At 33.4% G+C, this 23651-nt stretch overlaps 1 protein-coding gene across 1 annotated transcript; it reads left to right on the top strand.

Annotated features, from left to right (window-relative positions):
* The first annotated feature begins 12448 nt into the window (after nt 1-12448).
* Nucleotides 12449-17347, top strand: LOC105629291 (uncharacterized). The gene is made up of 3 exons (XM_089720035.1): nt 12449-14685; nt 15431-16797; nt 16887-17347. The coding sequence occupies exons 1-2, from the start codon at nt 12561-12563 to the stop codon at nt 16762-16764; spliced, it is 3459 nt and encodes a 1152-aa protein (XP_089576161.1). The 5' UTR covers nt 12449-12560; the 3' UTR covers nt 16765-16797; nt 16887-17347.
* Nucleotides 17348-23651: the final 6304 nt, after the last annotated feature.

A 23651-nucleotide genomic window follows, 5' to 3' on the forward strand; every position in this document is an offset into this window, starting at 1 on the left:
TCGGTATTGCACTGTTGAAAAGGACCAACAATTACATTACAAAGCAGAATAAGATGAGAGATATAATGTGGAATGTGAAGTCTATAGGCTCTAATAATAGGGTTGATGTAAATCTCAATCCAACTAATGATTTCTCCAAGCTTATTAATTATTTCCACTTACAATCACAAACAACCTAACTTCATATGTTTTGTATTTTATTAATTACCTCTAAAAATTACTGCCTTCTCTCACTGAGGTCACTTTCTAGACCTAACAAGCCAGCTCATGTAGTCAACAATGTACATTCTAATTCATTCAACTAACTTCCTTGAATTATCTAATTTTAGTCTTTTTTATTTTATTAATATTGAATTGTTCATCTATGTATCTAACTCATAACCACTGATTAGGTTTTTCCTTGAAATTTGAACCAAAAAAAAAAAGGTAAGTTTGGAATCAAATCAAATTGATTGATTTGATCAAACGATTTGATTTTGTAAGTGATTTGTAAAATCCGCTCCAACGATCAAAAATCAAAATTATAAAAATTGAAAATTAAAGCCAAAACTAAAAAGTAAATAACGAAGTAAAAACGGAAATAATTCAATTTAGTTCGATTTTAAATTTTTTTCTAAAGTTTGCTGACCTCTATAGTGAATAGTTGGTTTAATTTCATAGAATCACCGGTTCTATGATGTAGAATATTTCAATTTCAGAATCTGAATTGATATATATTTATACAGTATCAATTTAGTTTCGGTTTTGGCTGATTCCAGTTTCGACACGGTTTTAATTTTGGTTTAAAATCCGGTCCTTGACAGAATTTAATTAGATATATGGAAAATTATTAGTGTTTTTTAAATGATTTTTGTGATATATTGAAATTTCTAAAAATCGTATATCAGAATTTTAATTCTGTTATATAAAATAAGCACTCGGGAGCTACTCTTCTAATGTTTTTCTGTGTATATATGAAAAAACATATGTATAGAAAGAAGAAAATTGTTTGTATAGAGGACAGGACAGAGGCGGCTAACCGGATTTTGTCGCAGCCGTTGGCAAGGCAAGAATTAATGGAGTCAATAAAGCAACAGCTACTCATTCATTGCATCCCTCAACAACTCTCACGTGTTTGTCGGTTTGCTCCATTTTGTAGTTTAGATTTTTTGTATTTTTAGGTTAGTCACTAAAAAAAATTGCTAAATGCTAAACTTTTTTTTACAAATTTTAGGCCATGTTTTTATTTTTTAACAATTTATTTAAATCTAGCATGAGATAATTACATTATAATATTCTTATGAAAGATATTGTAAATATAATTAAAGATAATTAAAATTTTTTCAAAATGAATTTTAATAAAAAAAAATTAGTCTTATAACGTAATTAACTAGTCCCTTTTTCATTTTGGATAAGAAAATAACTTTTAAACTTCTTTTCTTATTAATTTGAACTCAGTCTCATATTTTTAAAAATTACTTAAATACTATTATTTCAAATGTTAATGATACTTACTATTTTATTTGTCTTTTTTTTTTCCTTAAAAAGACAAGTGTATTATCTCAAATAGAAATATAAACAAGCCAAGCTGAGTTTGAACCTGTTAAATTCGAAATTTAGCTCAATAAAATTTAGTTTGACTCAAAATTCTAAGAGCCATAAAACTTTAGGTTTGAACTTTATTCGAGATTTGCGTAAAACCTAAATTAAATTTTATAAGTAGATATATAAAAAAATATATTACAAAATTTTTAACTGAATATTATTAGACTCGTACTCGATTTGAGCCATAAGTTTTTTGAGTTGAGATTGAATGAGCCGACTGAACTCATTTGTCCCCATCATATCAAATCATGATATAATCAAATAAATAAATAGAATCTTGACTTTCAATTTGTACCTTACATTGTTTGGTTTTGGTTTGAGCACATGGTATGGCGAGGAAGGTAATTAGAACATTCAATGTCTCTTCCACTATTTGTTTCCCTCCCCTCTCTCTCTCTCTCTCTCTCTCTCTCTATATATATATATATATATATATATATATATATATATATATATATATATATATTATTTTTCCTGCATCTAATAAAGAAGTAATTCTGATTTTAAATCACCGAAATAGATTTAAAACGAAAAGAATAAAATATATTTATTAATAGTAACTTTTTTAATTTTGAAGAAACATAATTAGCAAAATCTAAAAATTTATGAGAAAATAAAAAAAGAATGAATTTTATATTGTATTAAATTCAAGTTGAACTTCAAAACCTAGAGTTATTATCAGAAAGAGTCTTATTTAAATACCATTTTAACCCGAATATAAAAATATATGTGAAAACTAAAAAAACAAAACCTTAATCTCAATTTTAAAATTTACGTGTCAACAGATGATAAAAAGTTTTGCTTCTTTTCAAAGGAAATATCAAATTAAATTTTTGACAATATTAAATTATAAACATTGTTTTTATTATCCTTATATGAGTGATAAAAGCTTGTCCTTGACATTGACATGGGGACTTTATTTTAAAGAATTATCTCATAAAAATATTGAAATTCTTTTATTTTATCTTTTAAAATCGTAAATTTTTTCAATTTTGCCTTTCTTAATTCTTAAATTTTTTTTAAGCCTTCTTTCCTAATTTTAATTCCTTGCTTTGTCACTTTTTTTTTTTTTTATAAACCATCGGTATCTAGATTTTATTATCAGAAATCGCCTAATTCGACTTGGGATTTAATTACAGTTAGAACTCTGCGCTCCTTTCTATAGATATTGGAAACTTCTTTTATACATATATATATAATCACTCTCTTTCTTCTTCTATAAATGTTGCTTTTTCTCCTAAAGTTTGAAGTTTAAATAATAAATAGAAGTTTTCCATTCCCTACTCTTTAAGCAATTTAATAGATTTATCATATCATATCATATATGGCCCAAAGGAAAAAAAAGACAAAATAATTAGTGTACATGTGAAAACTCGTGTGGTAGCAATTAGCAAATAATAAAACATTATTTTAATTTTTTAATTAATTTAATCACCAACAATTAAGGAATTAGATTATGATTAACTTGATGGGCAATCTTCACCTTCCATTTGCTAATATTGCTCAAAATGTTGGCTAAATGCACAAGCAAATGTTATTATATATTTATATATTGATAAGTCTAAATTAATTATTTTTAGCTAAGTGTTGCTTTGGATAATGAATTCTATATATAGAGTATAATGTTAACTTGTATCAATGTGGATATTATTTTAATTATTTTATAAGATTTTATTTTATTTTTTATTATATAAATTTTGAATTAGTTGGTAGGCCTATTGATCCTAATTTTTTTTTTTTTTTTTTGGATTCAACTTAAATCTGGCTTCCAATCTACAAATCCGGTCTTCTATATAATGTTAAAAATGAGATTATAGATTAATTTATCTATAAACTTTGAATTAATATCCAATTAATTCCACTTTTTTATTATTTTTTAATCAAAATCATAACTATAATTTATTTTTAGGATGCAATTGCAATATATTAATAAATTCTGGATGCCCTAATTTATTTCTAAGATGCATTTACGTTTTAAAAGTGAATTAGGACATAGTTGTACTTAAAAATAATATATCGTTATTAACATTTATTACTCGCCAACAACTAACAATTTATCTGAAAATCAAAATAGATTATGACTCTAAACACAAATATTTGGCTCAAACATTTTCTTCATTAAATTTATTATTTAGACGTACTTCTATTTATCGACAATATCTTCTGTTTCGTTTAAGCAGAATCTGAAATATCCGCTTTATATAAGTGAATACGAAAATTATGTGAGTTTGTTTTATTTTAGAATAATTTATTAAATTTTAATTTGAATTTATTAAGAGAATTAATTTTTTTGTTGTGATAAGGTCACCATTACAAGATTTTAACATAACTTTAGTATGACAAATAGGTAAAAAACGTTTCTTACTTACTTTTGCAATTAATATTATATAATGTACTTTCTTATTAGTTACTACATATAAAACAAAATTGAGCTCTACAAAAATTTGACAATGATAATCTTATTGAAAGAAAAATATAAATTATATGAATTTAATAATTTACAAATTAAAGTTTTCTAGTAATAATAACCTCAATCATATCGATTCCTTATAATAAAAATTAGTTAAGAAACTACTGTGCCTAGTCCGAATTTGGACAAAACACTTTTTTGAAATTTCAACAAGGAATCAATAAAGAGATTGTTTTTTTTATTATTATTATTCTTTTACCTTCTTCAAAAGTTCAAGTAAAAAAAAATAGTAAAATGTCAAAATCCTTTCATTATTGGAAAAGAAATTTGTAAAATAAATTCTTTATGCAATACATTTGTATAATTAGATAAGAATATTAGCTCAGGGAGTCATAAGGATATTTTCACCCCTTCGGAGGGATAAGGTTGCTGTGTTGCAGGCTTGAGTATTGGAGGGATAAGGGTTAATTATTTAAATACATTATAATTGAATGAGTCTTGTGGTTAGGATTCTTAGGGTGATTAGTTCACTTACTGGTGATATTTTGCATTATTCACGCCTATTCTACGGCAACTTCTGTTATTAGTTTTCTTATTTAAAGTCGTACATGTACTGCTTTAAGATATATTAAAAAAAATCCAATATTCTTTTGCAATCTACGTCTTTCTCACTTTGTCATCGTGGTATCAGAGCAAGTGACGATCCTTTCACCATGACTTCTTCAACCTTGAATGTTGCAAATTTCGTCACTCTGAAACTAAAACAAACAAACTACCCTCTTTGGAGAGAACAAGTTTTGAGTTTAGCTGAAAGTCAGGAGCTCTCAGATCACTTTGATAATGGCTTCCCTGAGGATCAGAAATTCAAAACCCCTCCAAACCCATTACCAGAAAACTACCAACCACAACAATCAGACGCTTTCAAAGCTTGGCAAAAGTCCGACCGATTGCTCCGCGGATGGATTTATGGAACATTAAGTGAGGAATCACTCGGCCTTGTCATCGGATTAGAAACAGTTCATACTGTTTGGAGCGCATTAAAAGATGCGTATGCTCAAGACTCTCAGGAAAGAGAGTTTACTCTCAGACAACAATTGACCTACTTTCGCAAAGAAGAGAATCGGTCAATCACAGAACATCTTCGTCTGTTTAAGGAGATTTGCGACAATTTAGCAGCAATCGGAAAAAAAGTACCCGATGGAGAAAAAGTGTTTTGTCTCCTCACCAGTCTGGGACCTCAATATGAGACATTCACAACAACGATGCTCAAGCCACCACGACCATCGTATAATGAACTAGTCTCGCAGCTTAAAAATCATGATCAGCGACGTACATGGTTTTCCACACAAACTGAAATTGGACTTGAACAAATTGCTTCCCATGTGGCCTTCTTTGGGAATCAACAGAATCCGTCTAATCGGCGCCCTAGATTTAACTCCCAAGGGCGTGGCTTCCAAGCTCAACAAACACAGGGACAAAATCAAAGCAAAGAAACGTACTCCTCTCAACGACGACCTCCTCCTGCAGGGCGTAGAAGAATGACACCAGCTGAGCGAGAACAGTACAAAAATGAAGTTTGTCAGTACTGCGGCCGAGACGGTCATATCGCAAAAATTTGCTGGTGGATTCCACAAGAGAAACAGAATAGTCTTCCTCAAGCACTCACTGCACTCACACTTGATAATGATGTCATTGACACTGATTGGGTTGCAGATTCCGGCGCATCGAATCATATGACAGGTAACAAAAAACTATTTCAAAAACTTAATAATTACCATGGAAATGATTCCATAACCATAGGAGATGGAACCTTTCTATCTATTGATGGTGTTGGAATGACTTCCATAGAACAAAAAAACAAGTTACCTCTCTCAAATGTTTTATCTGTTCCTGCTCTGAAACAAAATTTGCTATCTGTTGGCCAATTGACCGATGACTACCCTGTTAATTGTGAGTTTTCTAACGTTTCTATTTCTGTTAAGGATCGACAAACGGGACAGGTTCTGCTACGAGGACCACGGAAACATAATCTTTATATTCTGTCAGATGCTCCCAAAGCGTATTTTTCCAATCGATTTAAGACTGCTACTGCAGACATTTGGCATCAACGCTTAGGACATCCTCAATCTACTGCTATTTCTGTTTTATTTAATAAGAACCTAATTGATGTAAAGGGTTCCTTGCACTCTAAATTTTTATGTGATAGCTGCCAATTAGGCAAGTTGAGTAAATTTCCATTCTGTTTGTCTTCAAAAAATAGTACATCCATGTTTGAAAAAGTTCATTGTGATTTATGGGGACCAGCCCCTGTAGTGTCTTATGCTAAATTCAAATATTATGCTTGCTTGGTTGATGACTATTCTAAGTATTCATGGCTAATACCTCTGCGAAAAAAATCTGAGTTTTTTGTTGCTTTCAAAGCTTTTGAACAATATGTGCTGCGACAATATGGTAAGAAAATCAAAATTTTCCACTCAGATGGCGGCGGTGAGTTTTTAAATACTTCTTTATCTTCGCATTTTTTAGCTCAGGGAATTAAACATCAAGTGTCCTGTCCATCTACACCTGAACAAACAGGTGCTGTAGAACGACGACACCGTGTTATCCGAGAATTGGGATTAACTATGATGTATCAAAGCCATATGCCGTTGACAATGTGGGTAGAGGCATTTCAAACAGCGGTTTTTTTTGATAAATAGATTGCCTACTACAGTGTTAGGACATGAAACACCATATTTTAAATTGCATGGTACTCATTTTGACTATAGCTCATTACGTGTTTTTGGTTCCAAATGCTTTCCGTATATTTGGGATTCAAAACGTCATAAGTTCGATCCTAAATCGTGCTTGTGTGTGTTTATAGGCTATAGTGAAAAACACAAAGGATATAAATGCTTCAATCCTAAAACCAAGAAAATTATAATATCACGGCATGTGAGCTTTGATGAGAATGTTTTTCCATATAAGTCTGCTTCCTCTGATAAGGTGTTTGCTGTCCAACTTGTAAATTCTTGGCTACCATCATCGGCAGAAAAAAATAACACTTTGTCTTCAATAGATTGTGCAGGTACTTTGTCATTTCCGATTACTGTTACTGCAGAACTGGATCAACAAAACTTGCCCAGAGAAGCAATACTGACAACACCTTCCCTCGAAGTTCAACAAATCTCCGATCAGTCATTAGAACCAGCAGCTACTGTCTCAGGGAACAACACAATCACGACAGTCCCAACACCTTCACAGCAACCAGCAGCAGCCTACGATGATTTGACGACCTTCTCACTAGATCCACTAGTCGAACAAGAGCAGGTAGCTCCACTGGAACAACCAGCACAGCTGCATGTCGACCCAGACAGCAGTGCAACTCAGGAAGCCTCAGCAGCACAAAACAACACACTTGGTGCTGTTACAGAAGCTGACTTGGAAGGCAACACATCAGATTGTCAACCAGAACAAGGGGGCTCATTTTCTGACATAGCAGACACAAGTTTAGCTTTGCCGACAACAAATTTGGAGGAACATTCCAATGAACAGAATGCTCAAGAGCACCTTCGACATTCGATGGTAACAAGGTCACAGTCAGGTATAGTAAAACCAAATCCACGTTATGCTTTAAATGTGACAATTTCTTCCACAATACCACCAGAACCCAAAACTGTAAAGAGCGCTCTAGCACATAAAGGGTGGAAACAAGCAATGATTGAGGAATATCAAGCTTTACAAAAGAATCAAACTTGGCAATTGGTTCCACGACCAGCAGATGTCAATATAATAGGTTGTAAATGGGTCTATAAAGCTAAACTCAATTCTGTAGGAAATTTAGATAGGCTAAAAGCAAGACTTGTCGCTAAGGGATTTCACCAACTAGATGGTGTGGACTACACCGAAACCTTTTCTCCTGTCATAAAACCAGGTACCATTCGATTAGTCATCTCTGTAGCTTTAGTAAAAAAATGGCCAATACGTCAATTGGACGTCAAAAATGCATTCTTGCATGGGTTTATTACTGAAAATATTTATATGGAGCAACCACCCGGAATGAAAGATCCTAATAAACCCAACCATGTTTGTAAACTCCAACGAGCTTTGTATGGACTCAAACAAGCTCCAAGAGCTTGGTTTGATCGTTTAAGTACCTTTTTACTTGAATATGGCTTTTTTTGTAGTTTAGCGGATCCTTCTTTGTTTGTCATGCACACAACAACGGGTATCTTGGTTTTACTAATATATGTGGATGATATGTTGTTAACAGGGTCGTCCATGGCTCTAGTTCAAAATTTTTTGCAGGTTCTAAGCTCGGAGTTCTCAATCAAAGATCTAGGCCCACTACATCATTTTCTTGGTATTCAAGTGCAATCCACAGGAACCGGTTTACATTTAAATCAAACACGCTATGCTCTTTCCATTTTAGAACGAGCTCAAATGTTGGACTGTCAGCCAATGCCGACTCCACAAGTTCAACGGCCGAATACCACAACGGATACAACTCCACTCAGTGACCCTACACATTTTCGTGGACTTGTAGGCTCCCTCCAATATTTAACGTTGACACGTCCGGACTTATCCTATAGTGTCAACTATGTCTCCCAGTTCATGCATCAACCAAATAAATCTCACCAGAAATGTGTTCATCGCATTTTGAGATATTTAAAAGGCACTTTATATTATGGTCTATCTTTTCAAGCTGATACTTCACTTGTCTTAAGTGCGTTTTCAGATGCAGATTGGGCGGGTTGTCCAGCAACACGACGGTCCACAACAGGCTATTGTACATTTCTTGGAGCCAATATCATCTCCTGGTGTGCAAAAAAACAACACACCGTTGCACGCTCTAGCACCGAAGCCGAGTATCGCTCCATGGCACACACGGCTGCTGAGCTCACTTGGCTTGGATATCTCTTGGATGACTTACAAGTTTCTACCAAACAGCCGCCGGTCTTATATGGTGATAATATAAGTGCCCTGCACTTGACAATTAATCCAGTACTACATTCACGCAGTAAACATGTTGCTCTTGACTATCACTATGTCCGTGAACGCGTTGCTCAAGGAGTTTTGATCACAAGATACATTCCATCGGCAGATCAAGTCGCCGATATATTTACAAAATCAATGACAAAAGCTCGCCTAGCACAATTTCGACGCAAACTATGTCTAACCCCCGGACATAGTTTGAGAGGGGATATTAGCTCAGGGAGTCATAAGGATATTTTCACCCCTTCGGAGGGATAAGGTTGCTGTGTTGCAGGCTTGAGTATTGGAGGGATAAGGGTTAATTATTTAAATACATTATAATTGAATGAGTCTTGTGGTTAGGATTCTTAGGGTGATTAGTTCACTTACTGGTGATATTTTGCATTATTCACGCCTATTCTACGGCAACTTCTGTTATTAGTTTTCTTATTTAAAGTCGTACATGTACTGCTTTAAGATATATTAAAAAAAATCCAATATTCTTTTGCAATCTACGTCTTTCTCACTTTGTCATCGAAGAACTATTTGCATGTCGAGATAATGCACAATGATAAGTATATATATAATATGATAATTTATTTACATCTTAGTCTACCTTCCTTCATATTCAAAAAATCTAATAATAGTAATAATTTATAACTTAATTTAGACTGTATTCGGTAACAACTTTTTAAGTAGTTTTTAGCATCAAAATGCTACACACTATTTTTTATAATATTCGAAAATATAGCGTTTGAACTAACTTTTAAAGGTGAATATATTATTTTATAAAAAGTTAACTTATGTAACGTTTAACTTTTAACGTTTTATAAAAAAATCTAATATTAATAATTTATAACTTAATTTAGACTGTGCTCAGTAACAATTGACTAAACGCTACTAAAATAAGTAACAGCTACCGAAACATCTAATTTTGCCAAACAGACTCTTAAACAGCGTAATTAATAAACACAAACAACAAAACTAAACTTAATTAAATCATTCTATAATGGGGTCCCAAAGAAAGAGTTAAAGCATAGTTAATTCTAAAGTATTAGGTAATGATGACTTAAGATTACACTTATATAAACCTCAAACACCATGCATAAATCCAACATAGGTGGTCCAAAGTACTTTAAAACCTAAACAAAAATAGAAATTAAAATGGGTGTTTAACTCATTTTTCTTTTAATAAACACTTCCCTATCAATTAATTACTCTATGATTTGAACATTATAAGCCTTGAAAAGGACTTCAATTGGCTCCTTCTTCTCCTTTTAAGATTCTCTTTTCCCAATTCAATTGCCTTCCACTATAGTGGCTGAGGCTGCCTCTATTTCCTCATCTATAGCTATGCCAAGAGAAGTGTTTAACAGAATAAATAAAGAGATTTTTTTTCTATATTTTATCTTATTTTCAACTAATCCCTTTATGGCTTTATCTTCAATACTCTCTACTATGTGTTGTGACTTTGCAGAGGTGTTTTATCACACGGCATTGACAGTCACAGCAAGAAAGAGAAGAGGCATTAATGGTGGCTTAGCTTTTGAATTATATGCTAAATTTTAAAATTAGGGTTTGCAAAATATAGAATTGTTTCACAAAAGGGTACTACTATACGCAAAATGATATAATTTGTGCATTAGCAAAAATACTACAATTAAGAATTAATTTAAACTAGCTAGTTTTGAGTCTTGAGGCTTCAATTTTCATAATTATGAATGTTAATTAAGGGCGACAGCTACCTAATTTTAATCTATACAATGTACAATTTAATGCCAGTACAATAATTCTTTGCGTGGAGGATGACTTTTAAGCAAAGAGATTTATCTAGGTCGGAGAAAATCAAACTATCCCACGTGTTTGCTAAACATAATTCCACTATAGCTAGCATTTTGGACCCCCTTCATGTTAATAAGTTTAATAAAATATCCCATCAAAATACAATTTTTCTGTTTTGGAAGACATGTGAATTAGAAAAATTGGAATCCACCAATAAACCCAATATAAAAATTAAATAGGTGTCTGACTGTTTGGATTTTTCAGGTAAAATTCTTCAAATAAACGATTTTAGATTCACATCTGATCTTACAAATAAAGTTCGTGTAGAGATACGGTTCATTTTTCTTAATTCAACCAGTAAGATCTCAATTAATTTCATGTTTAGAATTAAGATAAAACCTTTCTAATAAAGCGATTTTAGATTTCAAACACCTAACTTTATAGTTAATTTTACGTTTAAAGTTTATTTAAAACCGTTCGAATAAAACAATTTTAGATTTTGAATATTTAACCTTATAAGTAAATTTGGTTTAGAAATATAGTTCAATTTGATTGATTCAACTATTAAGATCTGAGTCAATTTTTTATCGACTTTTAATATGAAAATAATAATTAAGATTAACTTTAACTTTGGGTGGTCCAAAGTTTACAGCTTTAGCCTATCATTGCGAGGGAAGTGGGGACATGTTCAAGTTCAAAGAAACTATATGCATTATTCTTTCTTGCACGAAATGCAATTGGACTCAGAAAAATAACTACTCTCTTTTACTTTTTTTTTTTTTTTCTTTTTCTTTAAATTTTTCTCCAGCTCAAAATAGCTGCAAAAGCTGCAATATCACTTGATAACAATTGCACTCTCATAATTGAGAAATCACATGATAATGATAGATTAAAAACAAATTAATTTCTATAGTCTTTGTTAGTGAAAGGAAGGTGCTTAGATGCTCCAAAATCTGAAATTTCAAACGAGTTCACTGAGTTTCGAGCGAGTCAAACAGGGTTGCCTGCACATTATGTATAAGTTATCCATGTTTGTGACAGCCTGTTTTCCCACAATTTGTTTATTATAGTAGACCAGTAAGATTCCCCATCAATATATATATATTTATACCAAAACAAAAAGTCTTATTTTAATAAATTCTTTTCTTTGATTGATGGATTATTTTCATAATTATAATTTTAAAAAAATGAAAAAGATTAATAATTTAGAAATAATGCTGTGTTTAATGAGCCATAATGAAAAATGGATTTTGTTTTATTGAGTGTAGAGGCAGCATAAGAAATGGGAGCTGCCATTTGGCAAATTTTTAAACCATTGGATAGTTTAATTGCAAAATCTGATTATTAATTAATAAACCCAAATCACAATTATATGCATATAATTAAGCAATTAGTAGGAAAAATTATAACATTCTTTTTTATATCGAGAGTTTCTTTTGGATCTCAAATTATGGAAGATGCGAAGGATGCAAAATAAAAAATTTTGGAAGGGTAAAGGAGTGGAATTATTTTAAATGCGAGAAAGTTGAAATAATTAAATAATTAAATTGAGTAGTTGGAGATTAGTTCAGTAATTAAAATTAAGGAATAATCATAAATCAAAGGACAGCTAAAAAAACCCATTTTTTTAGATTAATCAAAAGAACAATTTGTGGTTTTTTGGTCCTTATTGACAGCTCTCTCTCAACGACCATTTGTTCTATAAATGGTCTCTATCTCATGCAAAGCTAATTAACTCAAACCAAACCCACTCTCTCCTAAACTCTTCAAAGAGAAAAGCAAAAGCTAAGTTCGAGACAGTGGAGAAAGGAGCACAATTTTCCGGTAAGAAATGAGAAGTTCCGGCGGCGGCCCCGGGTGGGGTCGTCTTTGGCCTCACTTGGCCATAGCGTTGGCTGTAGTTTTTGTTTCAAGTAGTGTAAGTTCAGTATCAGGAGATGCTTATCCTTACTATTCTCCACCTCCACCTTCTCCTTCTCCACCACCTCCTTATGAGTATAAATCACCACCTCCACCATCACCTAAACCTCATTATGAATATAAGTCACCACCTCCACCTTCTCCTTCTCCACCACCTCCTTATGAGTACAAGTCACCCCCACCACCATCTCCTAAACCTCATTACGAGTACAAGTCTCCTCCACCTCCATCTCCATCCCCACCACCACCTTATGAATATAAGTCACCACCACCACCATCTCCTTCTCCTCCACCACCTTATGAGTATAAGTCACCACCACCTCCATCTCCTAAACCTCATTATGAGTACAAGTCTCCCCCACCACCTTCTCCATCCCCACCACCACCTTATGAATATAAGTCACCACCACCACCATCTCCTTCTCCTCCACCACCTTATGAGTATAAGTCACCACCACCTCCATCTCCTAAACCTCATTATGAGTACAAGTCACCCCCACCACCTTCTCCATCTCCACCACCACCTTATGAATACAAGTCACCACCGCCTCCATCTCCCAAGCCTCATTATGAGTACAAGTCTCCCCCACCACCTTCTCCATCTCCACCACCACCTTATGAATACAAGTCTCCACCACCTCCATCTCCCAAGCCTCATTATGAATACAAGTCTCCACCACCACCATCTCCATCTCCACCACCACCTTATGAATACAAGTCACCACCACCTCCATCTCCCAAGCCTCATTATGAATACAAGTCTCCACCACCACCATCTCCATCTCCACCACCACCTTATGAATACAAGTCACCACCACCTCCATCTCCCAAGCCTCATTATGAGTACAAGTCTCCACCACCACCATCTCCCAAGCCTCATTATGAATACAAGTCTCCACCACCACCATCTCCGTCTCCACCACCACCTTATGAATACAAGTCACCACCACCTCCATCTCCCAAACCTCATTATGAATACAAGTCACCACCACCACCATCTCCTAAGCCTCATTATGAGTACAAGTCACCACCACCACCTTCCCCATCACCACCACCACCATATGAATACAAGTCTCCACCACCACCATCTCCTAAGCCTCACTATGAATACAAGTCTCCACCACCACCATCTCCTAAGCCTCATTATGAATACAAGTCTCCACCACCACCATCTCCTAAGCCTCACTATGAATACAAGTCTCCTCCACCACCCTCTCCTTCTCCACCACCACCTTACTATTACAAGTCACCACCACCTCCATCTCCATCTCCCCCTCCTCCATACTACTACAAATCACCACCACCTCCCTCACCATCACCTCCACCACCTTATTATTACAAATCACCACCACCACCTTCACCATCTCCTCCACCACCATATTACTACCAATCTCCCCCACCACCTAAAAAATCACCAGCACCAGAGCCATACTACTATAAGTCCCCACCTCCACCATCACCATCTCCTCCTCCACCATACTACTACAAATCTCCTCCACCACCCGAAAAATCACCAGCACCTGAGCCATACTACTATAAGTCCCCACCTCCACCATCACCATCTCCTCCTCCACCATACTACTACAAATCTCCTCCACCACCCGAAAAGTCACCAGCACCTGAGCCATACTACTATAAGTCCCCACCTCCACCATCACCATCTCCTCCTCCACCATACTACTACAAATCTCCTCCACCACCCGAAAAATCACCAACTCCAGCACCATACTATTACAAGTCTCCACCACCACCCTCACCATATCATCCAGCACCATACTACTATAAATCTCCACCACCACCAACAAAATCACCAACTCCAGCTCCCTACTACTACAAGTCGCCACCACCACCTAAGGCTTATCCTCCACCATACTACTATACTTCTCCACCACCACCGGTTCCTCATCCTTACCCTCACCCTCACCCTCACCCCCATCACCATAAATTGGTAGTGAAGGTAGTAGGAAAAGTGTACTGCATCAGATGCTACGATTGGGAATACCCAGAGAAGTCACACGACAAGAAGCATCTCAAAGGTACATTTGTTTTTCTAAATCCTTAAGATTAATTTTTCGTTAAAATATTGCCTGCAACTCTCTATGTTTATTCCTTTTTAATCTTCATTAACTTCAGTTTTGATAGAGAATATGTTTCCTGTTATGCATGTGCTTTAAATGATTTATTTATTTATATTTCTTGTTTTTATTCCTTTCCTGTTCCAACTTACAATCATTGGCCTGTAGTAATTTTGTTTGAATTACCATTAATTATTTATTGTCACATGGTTTGACAATTATTTTATTGTATATATATAAATTGGAAATTTTTATAATTAAAAAAAAATCAATTTTTAGCATTTTATATAACATGAGATAAGACCATCAAACATTTTAAAATACTTTGAAATAAGAATTAATTGCTTTCCCAGCCTGTCCGCATCTAAATTAAAATTTTGTCTTTTATGGATTTAATAATTGATTTAATTCGTATTTTTTATTGTAAGTATAATTTACTTAAATTACAGTACCGTAATAATATATTTTGTACTATAATATCTACAATATTGGAAAAAAAAAAAAAAAGCTAAATTGCTTGTTTGCTTTATGCATAATGGTAAATTTTTTTAACCAAAATTGTAGCTTGACAAAGTATTTCATTGTCGTAAATGTCTATCTATGATTTTTCAAAGAAAAATAAAAATATAAGACAAAATAATTATTATCCTTTCTTTGACTTTCCTAACATGAAATTATTTTTCTTATCTGTTGTACAATGGATCAGGTGCTGTAGTTGAGGTGACATGTAAGGCAGGTGATAAAGAAATAAAGGCATATGGTAAAACCAAGATCAATGGTAAATATAGTATTCCTGTTGAGGGCTTTTACTATGGTAAATACGGAGCAGAGGCTTGCAAGGCTAAGCTCCATAAGGCACCCAAACACTCACCTTGTAACATCCCAACTGACCTACACATGGGTGATAAGGGTGCCGAGCTTAAGGTTAAGTCCAAGACAAAGTATGAAGTTGTTCTTCAAGCTAAGCCATTTGCTTATGCTCCTAAAACTCCTTACGAGGAGTGTAAGAAGCCTAAACCCGAGCCCACACCTGCTCCTTACTACTACACTTCTCCACCACCACCAGTAAAGTCACCACCTCCTCCATACTATTACCATTCTCCACCTCCACCAGTGAAATCACCTCCTCCCCCATATTACTATCACTCTCCACCACCACCAGTGAAGTCACCTCCTCCCCCATACTATTATCACTCTCCACCACCACCAGTGAAGTCACCTCCTCCTCCGTACTATTATCACTCTCCACCTCCACCCGTGAAGTCACCTCCTCCTCCGTACTACTACCACTCTCCACCTCCACCGGTGAAGTCTCCCCCTCCTCCGTACTACTACCACTCTCCACCTCCACCCGTGAAGTCTCCTCCTCCTCCATACTACTACCACTCTCCACCTCCACCGGTAAAATCACCCCCTCCTCCATATTACTATCACTCACCACCCCCACCAGTGAAGTCTCCTCCTCCCCCATACTACTATCACTCTCCACCTCCACCCGTGAAGTCACCACCTCCTCCATACTATTACCATTCTCCACCTCCACCAGTGAAATCACCCCCTCCCCCATACTACTACCACTCTCCACCTCCACCCGTGAAGTCACCCCCTCCTCCCTATTACTACCACTCTCCACCCCCACCAGTAAAATCACCTCCTCCCCCCTACTACTACCACTCTCCACCCCCGCCTGTGAAGTCACCCCCTCCTCCTTATTACTACCACTCACCGCCGCCACCGGTGAAGTCACCCCCTCCTCCATATTACTACCACTCCCCACCTCCACCTGTGAAGTCACCTCCTCCTCCTTACTACTATCACTCACCACCCCCACCAGTAAAATCACCGCCTCCCCCCTACTACTACCACTCACCACCCCCACCAGTGAAGTCACCCCCTCCTCCCTACTACTACCACTCACCACCCCCACCTGTGAAGTCACCCCCTCCCCCCTACTACTACCACTCCCCACCACCACCTGTGAAGTCACCTCCACCTCCAGTTTACATTTATGCCTCTCCGCCACCACCAACTCATTATTAGGAAACAGCTCCATGAGATACCACAATCAATCATGTAAGTAAATTTTCCTCAATGATTAATTTAATAACCATTCTCAGTTTTTAGGAATATAAATCTTATCTTCTGTTATTTTGTTCTTGCAGATTTTAATTTCAGCAATGTAATAAAGAAAAGCTCCAAGTGGAAAAGATGTGTATATCAAACCTCTTATCCAAGTCCATTCAATAAGGATCTGAATTTTGCATTAGCAGGCCACAACTTGAAAGATCCAGGCCAATTTGCTCCAATTTCCAAAATGGCAATTCTACATCTTATGCTCATATTATGCACAAGTAAAATTGGCTTCAAAGGAATAATTTTCGAAAGCAAAAATTAAGACGCTAGACCTTATCTAAATGGATCAAGGCTCGGATTTGGAAGGGGCTAGTTGAGTTTGGTTTTTTATTTATTCATCTTCAATTTGTTATTTTATGTATAGTGCATACACCTTTCGTATTGTTTGATTGGCTTCTCTTTATTTATTGTGAGCAATTGTTTCTTGGAGCTTCTTGTGCTTTGTGCACTAAGATTGTTAGTAATAAAAATACAAGGCATTTCTCTTCTACTCTGCAAAAAGTTTCTTTTGCTTCCTACAAATATGGGGAGAGGACAGGACAAGGGGAAATCGGTAGAAAATAAAAAAAAAAATTCTAAATATCCAAATAAAATTTAATGATTAAAAACATAAAAAATATGTTAGATCTTTATGGGTCAAATAACAATATTGCATTTATCAACATGAGATTCATACGATGATCTCCCTTATCTCTTTTTTTTTTTTTTTTGATATTAGCACAGGTATCCCAATTTACTGAATTATAACTAAATTACGTTCGCACTGCAAATTTGATTAAATTGTCACTGGCTATGGTACAATAATGATATTTAGTGGCACTGTGTGGCTGACAGCTTTGCTTGTTAAATTCTTTCTGCACATTCCGTAAAAAAGAAGAAGCTACAAGAAGAAAAGACAAGCCTTTACAATATAAAGTATAGAAGACTTAGGTGTCCACCTACCCAAGTGAATTAACAATGGCAATAATTTAAAAGGAAAATAGACAAAGACGATGTAGAGTGCAGGTGAAGTGATTGAGAAATAGGCATCAACCCTAATTTATAACGTTATAAAGAAACACAATAAAGTCAAGAAAGAAAGAAAGAAAGAAAAATATATGATTGTGATATTTGCAATGCATATATAATAATTATAATTAGCAAATCAAACCAGAATTATTAAGGGATGTCATGAGTTGCTTGCAATGTTAAGGAAGAAAAATCGAACTGCTATCCAATCAAATTTTATTTCCTACTCAATATAATTCTTGTCAATTTGTTTTAACATTATTATATAAATAGACATGTTGATTAAAATAATTATTATTTATTATAATTTACATAATATTATTAAAAAAATCATATTACATGACTATCCGAACTGATCTTCTCGATCATCTATCTTTTACAGTTCCTTCCTGGCTTTTACATGATGTTAGAAGTGAACATATCTCAGACTCTCCTATTGGTTGTATTTTGTAAGCTTTACTCTCCTTATTTTTTGGTTTCCTAAGAGTATTTTTATATCCTTTTTGGGTATGAATTCATGTTTGTCTCTTTCCATAAGTGCTTTCGCACATTGAATTTCTAATCTTGCAGTGATTAATTGCCTATTGAATTCAAGTGTATCTTACTGAATGAATCATTCTTTATGAGTTAAATTTGCTCTCTTGATTTTAACAATAAATAAAATCTTGCCATCAAGGAGTGAGATGGAATGACAGAGATCTCTTCTCTCTTAACCAAAAATCTCGAGTTCGAGCTCTGGATATGGAGTCTCTTTAAACACTCGAGATGGAGAGTTTTGCCCTTTTATTAGTCTGCTAGACACGAATCCAAATTAATCGGGCCATGGATTTTCGAACACTGAATATCAATTCTAAATTAATTAGAGTCTCCTACACCAATACTTTATTTTTGCTCTATTTATTATTGATTAATAGTTTAATTGTACATATATATGATAAACAGAGATCTCTTATCTCTTAACCAAAAGTCTCGAGTTCGAGCTCTAGATATGGAGTCTCTTTAAATACTCGAGAGGGAGAGTTTTGCTCTTTTATGAGTCTGCTAGACGCGAATCCAAATTAATCGGGCCATGGATTTTCGAACACTGAATGTTAATTCTAAATTAATTAGAGTCTGCTGCACCAATACTTTATTTTTGCTCTATTTATTATTGATTAATAGTTTAATTGTACATATATATGATAAACAGAGATCTCTTATCTCTTAACCAAAAGTCTCGAGTTCAAGCTCTGGATATGGAGTCTCTTTAAACACTCGAGAGGGAGAGTTTTGCCCCTTTATGAGTCTGCTAGATGCGAATCCAAATTAATCGGGCCATGGATTTTCGAACACTGAATGTTAATTCTAAATTAATTAGAGTCCACTACACCAATACTTTATTTTTGCTCTATTTATTATTGATTAATAGTTTAATTGTACGTATATATGATAAAGAATAGTCAAAAGTCAATTTTCTAAGAGTTGAATACATGCATCTCTAACTAAACCTCTTTCTTAGGGTTTTTAATATGTGGAAAAAAATTAGTATGTACAAGAAATAGAACATTCTACATCTTATGCTCATATTATGCACAAGTAAAAATGGCTTCAAAGGAATAATTTTCGAAAGCAAAAATTAAGATGCTAGACCATATCTAAATCGATCAAGGCTCGGATTTGTTATTTTATGTATGTGCATACATCTTTCGTATTGTTTGATTGTCTTTCTCTCTATTTATTGTGAGCAATTGTTTCTTGGAGCCTCTTGCGCTTTGTACACTGAGATTTTTTTTTTTTGTGGTATTAGCAGATGTATCTCAGCCTACCGATTTATAACTAAGTCCTGCCGACAATAGTTCAGTCACTGTCTATTTTTCATAATTATATATGCAAGTTTGATTAAATTGTCACTGCCTATGGTATGATACTGATATACAGTAGCACTGTGTGGCTGACAGCTTTGCTTGTTAAATTCTTTCTGCACGTTCTGTCAAAAAGAAGAAGCTCAAAGAAGAAAAGACATGCCTTTACAATATGAAGTCTAGAAGACTTATGTGTCCACCTACCGAAGAGAATTAAAAATGGCAATAATTTAAAAGGAAAATAGACAAAGACGATGTAGAGTGCAGGTGAAGTGATTGAGACATAGGCATCAACCCTAATTTACAACGTTAAAAAGAAATACAATAAAGTCAAGAAAGAAAGAAAGAAAGAAAACCATTATATATATGATTGTGATATTTGCAATGCATGTATAATAATTATAATTAGCAAATCAAATCAGAATTATTAAGGGATGTCATGAGTTGCTTGCAATGTTAAGGAAGAAAAATCGAACAGCTATCCAATCTAAATTTATTTCCTACTCAATATAATTCTTGTCAATATGTTTTAACATTATTATATAAATAGACAATGTTGATTAAAATAATTAAAATTTATTATAAAAAATCATAATATTATATAAAAAAAATCATATTACATGATTATCCGAACTGATCTTATCGATCATCTATCTTTTAGAGTTCCTTCCTGGCTTTTACATGATGTTAGAATTGAACGTATCTCAGACTCTTCTATTAGTTGTATTTTGTAAGCTTTACTCTCCTTATTTGTTGGTTTCCTAAGAGTATTTTTATATCCTCTTTGGGTATGAGCTCATGTCTGCCTCTTTCCGTGAGCGCTTTCGCACATTGAATTCTAAACTTACAGTGATTAATTGTCTGTTGAATTCAATAGTATCTTTCTGTGTGAATCATTCTTTATGAGTTAAATTTGCTCTCTTCATTTTAATAATAAATAAAATCTTGTCATCAAAGGATGAGATGGAATGAGAGAGATCCCTTTTCTCTTAACCAAAAGTCTCGAGTCCGAGCTCTGGATATGGAGTCTCTTTAAACACTCAAGAGGGAGAGTTTTACCCCTTTACGAGTCTGCTAGACGCGAATCCAAATTAATCAGGCCGTGGATTTTCAAACACTGAATGTTAATTCTAAATTAATTAGAGTCTGCTACACCAATACTTTATTTTTGCTCTATTTATTATTGATTAATAGTTTAATTGTACATATGTGTGATAAAGAATAGTCAAAAGTCAATTTTCTAAGAGTTGAATACATGCATCTCTAACTAAACCTCTTTATTATGGTTTTTAACATGTGGAAAAAATTAAGAGAAGGTACAAGAAATAGAACATTCTGTCTTGCATGCTTCCATGTAGCAGGTGAAGTCACAGCTGGGAAGTCCTAATCATCATTTCCTACCCATTGTCCATTTCCAAATGGCCTATTGAATTTTAAGTATTTTCTGTCCTTTTTCTTACATATTGGTTTTGGTTTTTATTGTTTTACATTATCTATTTTTTGTTCTTTTAAATTGCTTTGTCCATTTCCATTTGCTCATCTTGTGTTTGTCAACACTTTGTGGAAGAAGAGGAGAGGTAATATGGAGTATGGGACCAAATAGACTCCTAGTTGTTCTTCTTAAAATAACAATCATATCTTGTAATAAGATATGGTTTTTGGTTTATCTTCTTATAAAGAATTAGAGATTTCATACAAATCGTCACTCAAATGTTATTTTTGCCATTCAGAATATGTTTGAGATAAGCACATTAGTTGTAAGTGCATATACGACTTGGCAAATGATCCAAATTCGAATCCCTCCTTTCTCAATACTCAAAAGAAAATCTGATTGAGATGCAAAATTTTTACCACAGGGATGGTCACCATACACAAATGCATAACCAAAAAAGAAAAAACAAGGTTAGTAACTTAATACTAAATTGCATTTTTAAAGTAAATTTGAAAGATCACAATAAGAAAATTTGTATTTATGGTTTTGATAATTGTGGATTTTCTTCCATTTACAGTTTATGGTGTTCTCAAATCAATTTGCATGCATAAAAATTAAGAAATTGTTTGGATTGTTAGAATTTAAATGATGGAATCAAAATATTTCATGAATTTTGCTAGATTTCTCCATTGTGCAAAAAAAAAAAATATATATTATGATGCACGAAATGAATAAATTCCATATTAATCTCAATTTACCACTTTAGAAGAGGGAAAAATTTCACATCATAAGTGAAATTTCCTTAATTCCATATTTTTTTTACTAAATATGACATTTAAGTCACTTATTTTATTTTAAAAATATCCTTTAAATTCATAGATTATGATTTTCAACCAAATAATGAAATGCAAAATTGAATTTTATAATCAATAAATTCTACATTCTATAAATTTATAATCCAAAGATTTCATATTCTATCAATCTAAACGACCACTCAAGTTACCTCTCAGACTGTTTAATCTCAGTTTGATGAATTTATTTAAGAATATAATTCTTAGAAATCAATTGGACTAATTTCATTAAGTTATAAATTTCTTTATATATATATATTAAGCATTCTTTTGAAAATCTATTATTATTATTATTATTATTATTATTATTATTTTAAGTAAGAGACAAGCATCCTAAAGAAGAAGAGAGAGAGAGGATAAAACATTTGAAAAGTCTTATGATATTACATAAAACAAGGAAATATGAGACAAGCGATATGATATTTTGTTTTGGAAGCATATATCTGTTTTCTCACATTTGCTAAAATGTCAAGAAAGATCCTATGTTTGTTTGTGTGTGGTGCCTTCCACTAAATTAATGCCTATTTTCTTCCAACTTGTCCTTCTTATTACTTATATGTATAGCTAAGAGACAATTGGCATGTTATTTTGATGTATTTTCATTTAAATATACCTTTAATTCAGTAATATACAATTATTTTTATATATTTTTGTAGGATTCATTTTTGATTTTAGGTCATAAATTTATACAAGTGTGACAAAAAAAATAATGCACCATGTGGGCTAAATAGTTGTTTAATTCAAATATTTTTAATGTTGCATAGTTTTTTAGCACGTGCCTGCACAATAAATAAAAATAATAAATAAATATTTTTTTGAAAATAATAGATTATAAAATTTTAAATTATTGGAATATAATGTAGATATATAAATTTGCAGCATGTGATGTCCCATCTGTTTATGTAACGAAAAAATTCACAGTAAAAAAATAAAGATTGTTTGGAATATAGTTCATCTTTACTTATCTATATTGTAATATGTAATTACAAATATTATGTAATTTTTTTATTGGTTACATTTTAATAGAGTGTATAATAATTTTAAGTATTATACAATATTTCTAAATGTTGTTCATTGCCTTTTGCATATGAGGGCGAGTCCTTTGCCTCCGAGATTAAGTGGAAATTAATTAGATTTATAAACTGTTAAAACAGATACGGATCTAAATACTTCGTGTTAAGTATAAAAAAAATATTGTTCTTCGCCTTTTGATGATAAGTTTTTTATAAAAAGGGGAGAGTCTTTTGTAAAAAGGTTACAACTTACAACTTAAATTGTATTCGATAATAACTTTTTATAAACGTTATTTTTTATAGTATTAGGTAACATGACGTTTAAACTAACTTTAGAGATTAAGATAACGTTTTGTGAAAAGTTAATTTACGTAATGTTTAATTTTTAACATTTTTATTACTAAAACAGCTATCAGCTAGACTGAAACACCCTTAATTTTTATTTTCGAAACTTTTGAATTTTTATTAAAACAAAAATCTGAATTTTCGACTGTCTGGACTACAAATACTGTTTAATTCTAATTCGAGCCCAAGTTTACGGAGTTGGGCTCAAGCCCAAATCATATTATTAAATATTTGTCGAGTGGAGAACCTTTAGAAATTTTTAAGAGTAACTAAGGAGCATTAATTATTAATTTATTAAAATATA

Source organism: Jatropha curcas, chromosome 1 (genome assembly GCF_041381405.1).
Source record: "Jatropha curcas cultivar XTBG-Jc1 chromosome 1, XTBG_Jcur_1.0, whole genome shotgun sequence".
Classification (NCBI taxonomy): Eukaryota; Viridiplantae; Streptophyta; class Magnoliopsida; order Malpighiales; family Euphorbiaceae; genus Jatropha; species Jatropha curcas.